At 37.1% G+C, this 14,063-nt stretch overlaps 1 protein-coding gene across 10 annotated transcripts in view; it reads right to left on the bottom strand.

Annotated features, from left to right (window-relative positions):
* DMD (dystrophin) overlaps nt 1-14,063 on the bottom strand; it is a 918,699-nt gene that overhangs the window by 780,890 nt on the left and 123,746 nt on the right. For all 10 annotated transcript variants that reach the window (XM_027636380.1, XM_027636395.1, XM_027636430.1 and 7 more), the window contains one exon: nt 9,961-10,133. In XM_027636380.1, coding sequence (XP_027492181.1) covers nt 9,961-10,133 — 173 coding nt within the window. The remainder of the gene's footprint in view (nt 1-9,960; nt 10,134-14,063) is intronic.

Here is a 14,063-nt window from a genome sequence, read left to right as displayed (position 1 = left end):
ACCCACAGCACTCTGTTCCTGTCACTACTCAAATATCCACAGTGGGTTTGCTCCTTATTCTAGTCCCAAGTAGTTCCTGGGTGAGAAAGATCACATGCTGTGGCCATGCACACTGGGACTGCCTTGTGGCAAGCAGGACAGAACTGCTGAGGCCATTTTGGAGCCTTCCTCCTTTCCCCAGTCACCAGCTTTTCACTTGATATTTCTAAGAATGTAATCACTTCTGAGATTACCACCTCTCTGTTAAATTTGAAGTCAGTCTACAGATTAAAAAAAATCATAGAATCATAGAAACATTTGGGTTGGGAAGCACCTTTAAGAACAGAGTTCAAACATTATCCCAGCACTGCCAAGTCCACCACTAATCCAGGTCCATAAGTACTACATCTACACATCTTTTAAATACTTCACCACTTTTCTGGGCAGTCTTTTCCAATTCTGGATGACACCTGCAGTGAAGACACTTTTTCCTAATATCCAAACTAAACCTCCTCAGCACAACTTGATGCCATTTCCTCCTGTCCTATTGCTAGTTACCTGGGAGATCTGAATGACTCCCACTTTGCTACAACCTCCTTTCAGGTAGTTGTAGACAGAGACAAGGTCTCCCCCAAAGCCTTTTTTCTCCGGGCTAAACAACCCCAGGTGCCTCAGCTGCTCTTCACAAGACTTGTGATCCAGACCTCCAATAGATTGGAAGAGAACACTGTGCTTGTGATTCCTTAATCAGTCATCCCAAGGATTGATGTGATTTATGAACACATGCATCATAGCTGTACATGCCACTTTTCTTACCATCTTACACTTTTCAGAGGAGTGTAAACCTGTAGTCCAACCATGGGTTTTAGCTGATTGGTGCAAAAGCACTAGAGCACAATTTACATGCTCTTGTAGGAAAAGACAGAACAAGTAAAACTGAATTATAGCTCAGATACACAATTTGGAACCTTGTATTATCAGTTGCACTGTTTGCAGTATAAATAACATTAACAGACCATGATCTTTGGCCCTTCATTTGAAAGTTATCCATTAGGAGACCACACTTTGTTATCAGGCATGTTCAAAAAAAAATTTAATTAAATATTTTGTAATTAATATAAATATAATATGAAGCAAAACAACTATGCTATTTGTGATTTTGATACAGTGTTCTAAATCAGAAAACATTTAAATGTATAATTTTAACTACAGATAAATCAAGTTTGCTATTTGCACAAATTAAAATGTTCCAATTAGTTATGACAGATTTACTTACATTTTTATTAATTTTTAAATTTAATTTTAAATAGTCTCAGCCTATAACAAATGGCAAAAACATTCACTAAATCATACTGTAATAATGTCAAGAGAGTAAAGGAAAAATGCCATTTATGTAGTAATAATTCCCCAGTTATGTACCTTTGCTGTCCAATTTTTTTTTCTGATTTACGTAGTATCAATTAAGTTACTCCAAGTTATTTTGCTTCTCCTTGCAGAGCTTTGTAAATATTAGAGTTTTATCCTTCCCACATACAGAATAACTTCAAAATACTAAATTTAGCTAGGGACATTACAAGGAAGGGAAAGGAAACTTTGGTAGTAATCTCTGTTTTTACTCCTGGATGCATTAAGTCTGTTATCTCATAGATTGGTTTGTGTACCAAAACACAGGCATTCACAATACAGATTATGTGTGCATAACTTTTACCATCCTGCTTTTACTAGAGATAGTGAGTTAACATTCTTTATAGCAGTCCATACAATGCTATATTTTAGCATTATGTTTAAAAGAGTGTCCAGAGCAAACCATTTGTTTGGCTATTGCTGAAGTGTGCTTACAGACGATCAAGACCTCTTTTACCCTCCACTCTTCTTTGCCCAAGTGAGTAGTATAGTGATGGTCAGAGAGCTCGAAGGGGACACAGCCAGGACAGATGGCTCAAACCATACCACATAACTTGAACAGCAATAAATATCTGGGTAGAGGAAGGGAGTGGGGTGGGGGTTGTTTGTCTTGGAAGGTGTCTACTAGTTGAAGACCGGCCGGGTATCAGTTACTGCCTTTGCATCACTTCTTCACCTGTTCTTCTTTCCTTCATTTATTGAAACAGTCTATTTTGACTCAGGAGTTTTCTTGCCTTCCCTTCTCCTATTCTCTTCCCTGTTCTAAAGGCAACAGGGGGAGAAGCAAACAAGTGGCTGTGTGGCTGCTCAGTTGCTGACTGGGGTCAACCCACTGCACTTCTACATCTACATCTTACTCTGCAAGCATACGGATATTCTTCAATTCCTTATTCTCTCCAAATGTAATGCTTGGCATAGGATGCACAAGCCCATGCAGCAAATTTAGCAAAAAAAACCCAACACTGTAGTAACCACACAGTTATCTTTATGACTTAAAAAGCTTGGCAAGGATGCATTGCACAAATAGTACAGAGACTAGTGTGTAAAAAGATTATTTAGTGACAAAAGCTTTTAGGACAAGGAAAGGAAAGAATGATATCCAAGGGATTACCTCCCCCTCAAATGTTTTCATAGGGATTTGGTTTAAAGTTCTAACCACACCTGTGCTGCTCAGAGTAGTACAGTATCTTCACACAATCATGACTTGTTCGGTGATATAAAATTTTATACACAGGAACATACTTTCTTCTAACCACTCAGGGCTCCACCGGCAAAGAAAATGAACATTTACAATTATTCATTGAAGAACGTCACAATATTTTCTTAATCCTCTTGAAAAACCTCTGTCATCATTAATAGTATCTTAGAGAGTAAATTTCATCCAGCTTCTCAACTGTATAACCCAGGAGGGCATTTTCAAGCTAATGTATCCAGATAGGCTAAAGTTATTATCACGACATCTTGTGTAGAGGGAGGATTCTCAATGTAAGACACAGATTTTTCTTTTTTTTTAAACTCCAGAACTCAAACACAAAAGTTTCATTAATAAAGTTTCAGACAACATCATGTCTTCAATACCTTGGTTGAATTTGCATGCTGCATGTGCCTGTGTAGAGCATACACAGCATCTCTTTTTACACTCATTACAGATGGCAAAATTTGAACCTTCTTAGACACAGCAATAAGAGAAGTAGTAAGCCTTAGTAAGTGACAGGATTCTTATCAATCTTTTCTTAGTGTTGTAGCAGACAGTACAGATTCCAAGTCGACTTAAAAGTATATAGCCACCTACTGCAACTCAGCTCTGACAAGCATCAACTTAATTAAACAGAGAAAACAAAACTAAAAAGCTCTCCCTACTCAAAAAGCAATTTAAATTTCCAGATTTTTCCCTTTGTTGACAGAATATGTGACTACCCACATTTCAGCAGCACCATCACTAGAATAAGAGCATCACAATGTCAGCTTGAAGCATCAGCTTCTCAGTGCTACATGTCTAGATGTTTCATTGGCTATATTTATGTGGCAATACTGCCAAGTTTGACTGCAGAGGATATTACAGTCTAGAAGGTTAATAATTGTGGTATGTGGCAAATAGCTTTTAAAAATCCCTGAAACAACACTGAAACAGAATTTCAAATAACAATTATTATTAGCTTCCTAAGGAGTTTTAAATACAGGAGCGGGCTGGTATGAAATAGTAGAAGAAAGAAAGAAAACAGAATAGTGATTCTCTGCTTTCATTGTTTTCCTGAATTTTTTTAACTGTATAAAGGGAGACAAAAATTGTTCTCGTATCTGCAGCTTGGTTCATGTGTGACAGGGAGAAAACTGAAGCAAAAATAACTAGTCTTCTTTGCTCCTTTCCCTCGACAATACAAGCACATGAATGCTCAAAGAAATGAGAATTAAGTAGAACATGCTGAACTCCATCTAGCTACACACGGATTAGCTCAAACAGCACTGATCTTCTATTAGTTTATGACAAGATTACTGAGAGCCAAAACTGAAAGGCTTGAAGGCTTCAGTGGAGAAGTTTAATACAAGGTAGTTTTTGTACTGACAGTTCTTTCCTATAACCAGCAGAAATAAAAATAAAAGAATAAAGACAAAAGGAAAACAAGTCAGAAGTTTTCCAAAACATATTTCCAAGAAAAATAATTTTTCATAAGATATAAAAGGGGCTCACCATCCCCCTCACCTGCCCCCAGTTACATAATGTACAACAGAACTAGATCAGCCAGGCTAAGAAAATTGAATCTGGAGTATACTAAGGCCAAACAAATCCAGACAGATTTCTATGTAGAAATTAAATTCATGGATAAGACAAACCACAGTTACTACAAAAAACAATAGGTTGCCATCCAATTTAAAGTATGCAACAAAACAAAACTCAGAGGCAGCAGGTATCTAAGTATAGCGACTTCAACCCACCACAGTGCTCTGTTCCGAGCTGAGCCCCTCTTATTTTTCTTAGAGACACCTTCTAAATCTTCCCAAAAATAGAAAGCTTATTTTCACAAGTGCAGATGTAAATATTATAACCATATAACACCTTTAAGAGTGTATAAGCAGCAAAGAAAAGAAAAACACCAGATTTTCTGAGATGGGATTCTAACCTAAAGAGGTAATAAATTTTGCAAAGCTGTAGATTTAAGAAAAGTTAAGACAAAAAAAAAACATTTATGCCAGAGGGAGAATTCTGAAGGAAGTGAAACATTTTGAAGATATTTTAACATCACGTGATGTATTGTTTTCATTTCTTCAAGTATCATAAGTCTTTAAAACAGGAGCCTTTATAATCTATGTGACTTTCAGTAAAAATTAATTACACAGACATAATTGCAAATATCATGAAGAAACAACACACATGTTTTAAGCCATTTTCTTAAGCTGCATCAAAATCTAAAGTATAACTCGTATATTCTGATGTGATAAAACAACTCAGCAAAAGAGAAACTTACTGTTCTAATTCACAAAATTTTTCTATCACTGTAGGTAGAAAGTAGTCACATTTAGATCATAAAATTGAGCATCTTTTCAAAAGAAAAGTTGTGTGTTCGTTGCTCTAACTTTTGTACACAAGAAGATTTTGTATGTCTTGAGTACTCTCACAATTAAAACAAATCAGGAGCCAGTAGCTAACATGTAACCTAGTGACTTGCTAAAATAAAATTATTGTCATACCTCTTCATACCATTGCTTTTACTTCTACTTTTCCTGTAACTTACTGAAGACAATTTTTTTAAATTATATCCAGGACGTCTTTTTAATGCCTTTTTCCTTCCCTCCTCACTCTGTCACCCTGAAGCAAGAACAGCTGCACTAAAGTGCTCATTTCTAAGGCAGTCACCTGGGCTGAGTTCAAGCATTTTAAAGAAACAAGGAGGAAGCTAATGAATGCCACCTGTTCCTACTTCAAAATCCTGATTAAAGGGGCAGGGGAAAAAAAATATAAAAAGCCTCAGCAAAGTTAGAAGAGAAATGTAAAGCTTTCTCTGATACCTGTCTGGAGGAAAAAGATTACAAGAGGTAAAGGAGAAAATCTCTCTATGATCTCCAGTCTGAAGTAGGGAGAGTTTCACCTGTAGCAAGATTCTCTTAGCAAAATGTTTTAGTTTCTGTATATTCTTAGGGTGATAGTGCCATTCCACAGTCAGTTTTTATTCAGTTCAATGCAGAACATGCCATTCAAGGAACCTTATGGAAAATTTATATTTTGAAAATTCTCACACTGATGTGCCCTTGTAGGTTTGCCAAGTAACCTGTGCTCCATTGCTGCTTGCACTCAGTACTGAATGCAATTGCTAAAGAGCCCAAATGTCTGCAGAGAGACAGTGATTAGAAAGATGGGAATATCTACTTAAAGTAACCCCTTTATAAAATGATGGAGAAAGAGCATTAGAAATATCTGATCAAAACAAAACAGGCAGCTGAAAGCAAGGGATTGGTGGGCTAAAAGCCTATCAGAGAGAAAGCCTCCCACGGAGAGTACTGCTCTTACAGTGTACTGTGTGGTTAGTGTTTCATGACAGTCTCTTACTTTATTTCAATCCCTTTAAGGAGGTGCTTAGGATATTCATCCAGATACAAATTTCACATTACTTCCTGAATTTCTTTAAAAAACAAAACAAAAAGCTACCTGCTCAGCACTGAAAATGTTATGTAAGAGAAATGAAATTATCATAATCCCTAAAGGTAAGGGGTTGGTTTGAAAAATAAATTGCTTTAATGCCACCAAGAAATTTACCCTTTCAGAGACCCTAAATACTTTGGAAAAAATTTTGGACAGCATTATTCAAGATTTTTTGTGTGTTTGGTTGTTTTCTTGGGTTTTGTTTGTTTGGTTTTGTTTTTTTGTTTGGTTGATTGGGTTTTTTGATTTGGTTTTGGGTTTTTTTAGCAGTCTAGGAATAGTGCTACAACTGGTAAAAACTATGCACACGAGCTCCAGGTGCAGCATACGAGTTCATTATCACACCTGATTTTCAAACTATAGGTAGTGTTTTTTCTGAATAACTCTGCTTCCAATCATGAGAATATCTAGATGTGATGAAGACTATGGATGCAAATTAGAGCCTGAGGTCAATGCAGAAGGCTTATGGCTTACCTCTGAAACACACCTGAAGGAAGGGCTAAACTCAAAGACTTCAGTCTTGAAAGGAGAAGTTTTATTTGCAGTAAAGACTATTTTTACAGTTAAATCACGGAAGTCTTTTAGGTTTTAGGAATGATGAACATATGTTTTAAATGTTTAACAAAGAAAAATTCCACTAATGTATTTCATATATGTGCTGAGTTCTTATCTAAATAACCATACAGACACACATAGTTGTTCTGACAATTAGAGCAACAAGTCCTACTTTTCTTCATGAGACATTTCAATATAAAAATTCCTAGGAGAAAGAGAGTTACTGAAAGGTAATCTAGAAAGGGACAGTAATGAAGAAGGAAAAAAGACAATGGAACAGTGAATTAACTAAATACAGAGGAATAAAATCAGAGGATGAAAGGAAAAAGAAGAGAACATCTGGACAAAACTTCATGGAGAACAAAGAAATGGACAAGAATGAAGTGGAACAGGAGAACTAGAGAAACAGGGAAAACAGAAGGGTTATATTTAAAAGTGTTTGTCTTCAGAGGGCTTGTCATTCTATATATGTAATATTTTTAAAGCATAGGATGTGCAAGACACTAGGTTTCTCTGCAAATTCATGTAAACCACTGTTGAACAACTTTTCTTCAGTTTATGTTCAGAGTGTCTTCTTTAGGTGCTAAATCCAAGACTCTGACACCCAACAAGTATGTAATGTACCTGCATTTTAGAGTGATTGAATTAGGCTTCTTAGAGAAGGGTTTTTTTATGTTTGTTTTTATAAGATAGAGTTAGGAGCTCCTGAACTCTCTGAGTGTCTTAGTGTAACTATTTAACTGATTGCATCTTGAATCTTGAAGGAAAGTTCAATGTTTCCACACATTTAACACAATGTGCAAGGTCACCAAAATATTCATTGGTTCATCTTAAAAATTACTGACTCACCGCTTCAGAGAACATTTGCTCTTCCTCTGAAACTTTTGCAGAGCAACACAGTGATTAAAGTCCAGAAGAATCTGAATGTACACTTGCCTTTTCCCAGATAAGTGCACTAACTACTGGGCAAGAGACAAGACTTCTGTGGAGTAATTCTTTTTCACTTCTATTGAAAATAGGCTCACTGTGCAGAAAGCTGTGCAAGATTTATGGCAGCAGACAGAAGAAGAGTAAAAGCGAGCTTACGTTTTGCTGCCCTGAATTACAAAGCCTGAATAAAGTGCATAAATTCTAGTAAGCAGGAAATGAATGTTCACAACTGGTGAACTTTGCACTGAACTGAACACGGCAGTGCATAAAATCTGGCATGCAGACACAGGGATTTGTCTAGACAATCCCAATGGTTTAGGCAGGCAACTGCCTTCCCCAACCACAGACTCCTCCTGAATAAGTGTCTGTGTTCAGACTTCTGAAACTATTCCTACAGAGAGGGACAAAAAGGAATTTCTGATTACTGATTTCAGACACCAGATGATATTACATGGTCCTGTGGAGCACACAATCTGAATATCTGAGTATCAGATACCCTAGTCAGGAAACAGGCAGTCTGATATTGTCTCTACTTAGAGACAATATCTCTAGGCCTTCTGCTGCACTGATTTGCTGAAGATGAATTCAAGATAGTTACAGTGCCATAGAGTGCTATTGGGTTTAGCTTTGAATCTACAGTAATAATTAATTATCCAATATTATTTCACCATAACTATTTTTTGGCATTTTTGAAAGTAAGTATTTTCTCTTTGAAGTGTATCTATTTTTTATTTCCCCAGCTCTACCCAATGCAACAGGGATAGCACTGTACCACCAAAAGTAGTAGGAATCACTCAATCTTTTTTGTATCACAAAGTTCCTGTATGATTTAAGCAACTTGGTGTTTGAGTTAAAAACTGCATTTTGCCATTTAATAAGGTGTATATAGCCGATGTTTCAGGAAGACAAAAAGGTATTCATGCCCACATTGTGGAGTAACTAGCAGGATGGTGGGAAAGCCAGTGGTTAACACTGTAAATACTGAATGCAGCTGAAAGGCATACACAAAGCCCTTTTAAAGTGTAATATTTCTTCCTTAAGATAATGCCTCATTCCTAACATTACAAGCAAACAACGCTTGCAATTGAAACTTCCTGCACCTTAATTCAGTTTGATCTATTCAAGTGCTCTGTGGAGTGGCTGAGGGTACTGGGTTTTTTTAATCTGAAAAAAGAGGCTCAGGAGACCTTCTTGCTCTTTACAACTACCTGAAAGGAGGTTGTGGTGAGGTGGATGCTGGCCTCTTCTCCCTGGGCAACTAGCAACAGGACAAGGGCAAATGACCTCCAGTTGCACCACGGGAGGTGAGGTTGGGTATTAGGAAAAGTTTCTTCACTGAGAGAGGGGTTAAGCATAGGAACAGGCTTCCCAGGGAGGTGGTGGAGTCACTGTCCCTGAAAGTGTTCGAAAAATAAGTAGATGTAGCACTTCACAATACGGTTTAGTGGACATGGTGGTATTTGGTTCAAGGTTGGACTTGATCATCATCGAGGTAATTTCCAACCTTAATGATTTTATGATTCTAAGGTTCCCAGGCATATACATCGTGAAAAATGAACTCACAGCTGTTCAACTGGAGCAGCAGTAGACTTCATCAGACAGTTTCATTTAGAAAAATTAAAAGAGCGGGTAAAACTTCTGGAAAGAAATATCTGCAGTTCTTTGCTGCTTAAGTTGGAAAGCATATATTGTCTCACACTATGCTTTTAGATGTATTTTGCCTTATTTTATTTTAAGCCTTTAATGCAACAAAAGAAAAAAAGAAATATTGCTTTAAAGGCTGTAGCTGCAAGAACTAGGCCTTTTAGATAGATTTACTTGCACATCTTCCTTAAGCCAAGTACACAGAACCACTAGAGACCTCTGAATCTCTAAAGGTAGAGTTTTATAAAGCACGCACAGAGTAGAAGAAGACAACTTCTGAGAGAGGCTAAGAACTCAAATCAGCTGGTGGAATAACATGAAAGGTTTTGAAAACAAAGGCTGCCTTCTCCAGCTGTGTCCTTGTGAGGTAAATCCATACTTTCAATTCAGCATCTATGAGAGGCTTTCTACAAACACCACATTTTCCCCTCTCCAAGTCCCCCCAGGAAAATCTCTTTCTCCCTCTAGGATAACCTCAAAGGTATAGTTTTGGATCCGTTTTTTGTTCTTCTCAAAAGTTACCAAATCTGTACTCCTGTCTACTGGGTATACACACTGAAATTCCAGAAAAGGATCTGAACTGAGTATATTTGGTTGTGCCATCAAAAGCTCAGACCCTGTCCCTCCACGAGAGGATTCATTATGACACAAAACACAGCAGCCAGTTCAAAGCAAACAGCCATTCAAAAGAATGTTGAGCCTCCCACACACGAAGCAGCTAAACCCCCCACATAATAGACACACCATCCTCCAGTCCTGTTACAGCCATTTGTTACAAGCTTAGTAAAATAATTAAAAGCTATTTTTCCTACCTGTGGCTGTGGAGGAGTGCATTGAAAGCCAATCCATCAGACCAGCTAGTGGTGAAATTGATAACATTGACCTGTGGGTAATTGCGAGTCGATTGGCGGACCCAGCTCAGCAGAATCATTTCACTGTTTGTCTGCTGCAGTCCAGCCATGATGTTTTTCATTACATCTTTGACCTGCAATAAAAGACAGAATTTCATCAATGATTGAATTTATTAAAAGCTGACGGTTTCTTTTTTTTTTTTTTTTGACACAAAAATCCTTCAGCTGCCTAGATTTCAGCCTTTAAGAAGAAAACTCTAAAGTAATTAAAGAACATAGTCACAATATTAGGGCAGCAATCAAGTCTGAATGCTTAAAGACAAGGGATATTGTCTTGCTGGTCACTATTGCTGATGCATTCAGAGCATTCGTCCCTGTGACACATGAAGCATTCCATGCACAAACAGAGAACGCACATTTGTTTGCACCATTTGTGGGAACAGAGTTCATTCAAACTAAGTATTTCTTCTTGTGGTTTTCTTTGCTCTGGAAATACATCCTTAGTTAATATGATACATTATAGCAAAAGTTGATAACTGGATGAAAAGCATTCTTCTCTCACTGACGGAGTTGAAATAGTACCAAGGCAAAATAAATGTGCTCAGTGCACGGTAGATAATGTTTTTGACTTAAATATGCAAACTATATTTGCATAAATGCACTTGGATGAAAAATGAATTTCACTGCCTGCATTAAGAGAGTATTTCATATGTTTCAATTTTATTTTTTAATGAATAGTTAATATTCTTCTTTCAGAGAGCTTACCAATCTACAGTTATTATTTTATTAAAAGCCTGAGGGTTTTTAAAAATATTAGCCTGGAGTTTGACATAATGCAGTAGATTATATATTTCTTATCAACTTCTTTACTAGTGCAAGAGTACGTAAAACATCTATTCAGAATTATTCTCCTGTAGAGTGAACTCTTTTTCTTTTCTTTCTCTTTTTTTTTGCTTTCTCCATATATCTTTGAAAGACTAGCAGCTCTTTAAAATACTTCCTAAGATATAATTTAACTATAAAGTTGCTTATTCACTTATGAAATATAGCATTTCATTATAATTCTTCCCTTGAATTCCTCTGCAGCCAGTATCAGTCAGTCAAAGAACAACATGCAGTGCAGAAGCTACTTTATGATAAAGGATGGACCACTTTGAAATTGCAAAAATTGTAAGATTACATGCAGAAGATGTAATCTGAAAGAATAATCATCAACAACAAAAATTAATTACTGTGATACTGTACAGAAAACAGAGATACCATTGTATTGTGTATTGGTAAGTTGCTTGGTAGTTTCACAGTAATTAATTTAGTCATTTGACTACATAAAGATATGAATTACTGAAAATATCTTGGGTTTCCATCTCAGATGCATAATACTAGAAAATATCACTGTTTTCAGTTTTCCTTTTGAGACTTAGGTATAAAGTTTACTTTATATGTTATTAGTTTCTAAGATGGGAGGAGAAATTGATTCTCTCTCAATTTTATGGGACACATTCCTGACTTCAGTCAGAAGCAAGATCAGCACTTGGGCAGAAAAGTGCTGGCTGACATTTGGGTGAGAAGGAAGCTTTTTGAAGGCTTCTTGGTTAAGATGTACTGTTGAGAACGTAGTGCATAGAGATGTGTTCATGTCAGCCTGAAGAGCTTTTGGGAAGATAAACTCTTTCAGCATCCAGGCTCAAAAACTACAGCCATTTCAAAGTGTCTTGTAGGCTCTGCCTCATGCTGTCAGATGATGGGATGACCTCTGATACTCATTTCTCTGTTACTTCTCCTTTCTAATGTAATATATCCTGGCAGGACACAAAGCTGTAAAGTGTAGGAAACTCTGACTTCCAGAAAATAGACATACTTGCTCTTCCTGGGGAATGGGCATATGCTATGGCAATAAGAAAAGATTAAATTTTGATAGAAGGGGTGAAAAGGGCAACACAGACATCACCAAGATGGTTTCAGAAATGCCAAACTGCCAAATGGAAAGCTGTGAATGGAATGGGAGCACTGCTATTCTTGTCACAGCACTAAGAAACAGCTAAAAGCAGCACAGCCAGCCCTGGCTCACAGCAGCAGTGGATCTCTGATCTTCCCACTGCAGGACCACGTCCTGGAGCCTGTGCATCTGTAGCTCTGTGTGTCAGATGACCAGGAATATAGCATGATCTAAGGGTCTCACTACATCTTTTTAATTTAGAACCGACACTTAGGCACACAACATTTTGTAAGACTGGCACTTGGCTTCAGGATGCCAGACCCTAGAACAGTGGGAGGGAAAAAGATAATCTAAAAAGAAAACTCTTCTCAAAGCAAGAGAAGAATGGGAACCTTATAGCTGCCTGATAGAATGACTTAGTATTTTTTACTTGCTATGCTTCAGGTATTCTGACTGCATAGATTACTTCTTTTATAGCTAGAACCACTAAAGTATTTCAAAGCACACTTGAAAGAACACTTTTAAGAACGTTTTCACAGATATTCAAGATATCTTTCAAAGTAAAGGATATTCTTTGCTCATTGATTCAAGGTGGGTTGACAGAACCACTAATATTTAATTTCCAAAATCAAAATTCAAAATAAAATAAAATGGTAATTGCTCTTAAAATACTGATTCTGCAACAAGTGCACAATAACCCTGATGCTTTTAATAAGTCTCCAAACAAGGCTGAAAAACTGTTGAAATGCACGTCTCTGAAACATATGCCTTCTGTATATGTCTATTCTTTTGCTATTTATTTTCTAAAGTAAGTCAAGATTTGGGCCGTGACTCTCGCCAAAGACTTTTGCTACTGGTTTTCTTTCATGCTTTACCTGAAAATCAGTTCGCTCTTAAAAACATGGCAAAAGAACTTACACACTGCAATAGAGAATGTTTTTTCACTCTGAAGAGAGTTTGTCAAATATAACAGTTCAGAAATTAATAGTTTTGCTCTGTTTTTACTTAGATGCTAATGCTGTAGTGAGGCTGGGATCACAGAGCTGTGAGAAAGAGGGCAGCAGCTTCAAGGAAATAGAAAGCCTGATGGATGCAGTAGCATAAAGAGCTCTGGCAGCAGGTGCTCAACTCAGAACGATGGTTCAATTTCAGGAAGATTTTTAATAATAATCTGAAAAAAACAGGCTAGATAAGAAAGGACACAATCACCACAGGGGATACAGAAAGCCATGATATTTCTACTGAACAGAAATGACAGTGGCAAGAATGAGTCGAGTCGTGTCTCCTGCGATCCCTCTACTATTTCTTCTCCTCAGTGGGACTTCTGATATACACTTGGACTGGTACTGACTCATTATTCCCTTCATGCACCTTCCTTCTGCCATTTCTTTTTTTTTTTTTTTTAATTTTTACACAAAGTGGTTGACATTTTTGTGAGAGACCGTCATGTGGTCATATATAAGCAGAGTTTATGTGATGCCTGCTGCAGGATGTGAAACGGAGTGAAAAAAGCTTCTTGATTGTTATCTGCAACAAAATAACTGCCACGCAACTTTTTTTTTTTCATGCAGGTAGATAAACTTCCTCTAGCTCAGAAGGTGGAAGAGCTGTAAAAGTAGGATTGCACCATCAAATGCAAACTACATCAGTAGCATGTATGACGTCAAGTAGGCTGTGCACTACCATCTAATTTTTTTAGGCCTTCTAAAGACTACAAATAACCATAGTTGTCTTGATAAATTATCACTGAGAGTGAGATATTTTACTCAACTGTAGACATCTGGTAGATAAGTTTGGTGGCCCTGAGTTTTTATGAACAGTTAATTGTGCTTCCAGCTGCTTATTTCCAGGGGCAATCTGTGATAGGCAAACCGGAACCAACAGGAATCAGCACCCTTTCTTAAGAAATTTAGAGCCTTGTTTCACCAGCAGTGCTGTCAGTATGTAAACAGGACAGGACAATAACAAACATATTCTAGATTATGAAAATCACTTCAAAACTCGAAGAAAATCTGGAAAAGAACAGTCTTTCTCCACAGAGTTGTAAATAAACAAATTTACTTTGAACCATTCCAACACTTTGAGGGAAATAGACAGCAAACCAACATCTCCCAAGTGTCCTTTTTTA

Source organism: Corapipo altera, unplaced genomic scaffold (genome assembly GCF_003945725.1).
Source record: "Corapipo altera isolate COAL_440 unplaced genomic scaffold, ASM394572v1 0, whole genome shotgun sequence".
In the NCBI taxonomy this organism is placed as follows: Eukaryota; Metazoa; Chordata; class Aves; order Passeriformes; family Pipridae; genus Corapipo; species Corapipo altera.
This window is presented reverse-complemented; position numbering and strand designations above follow the sequence as displayed.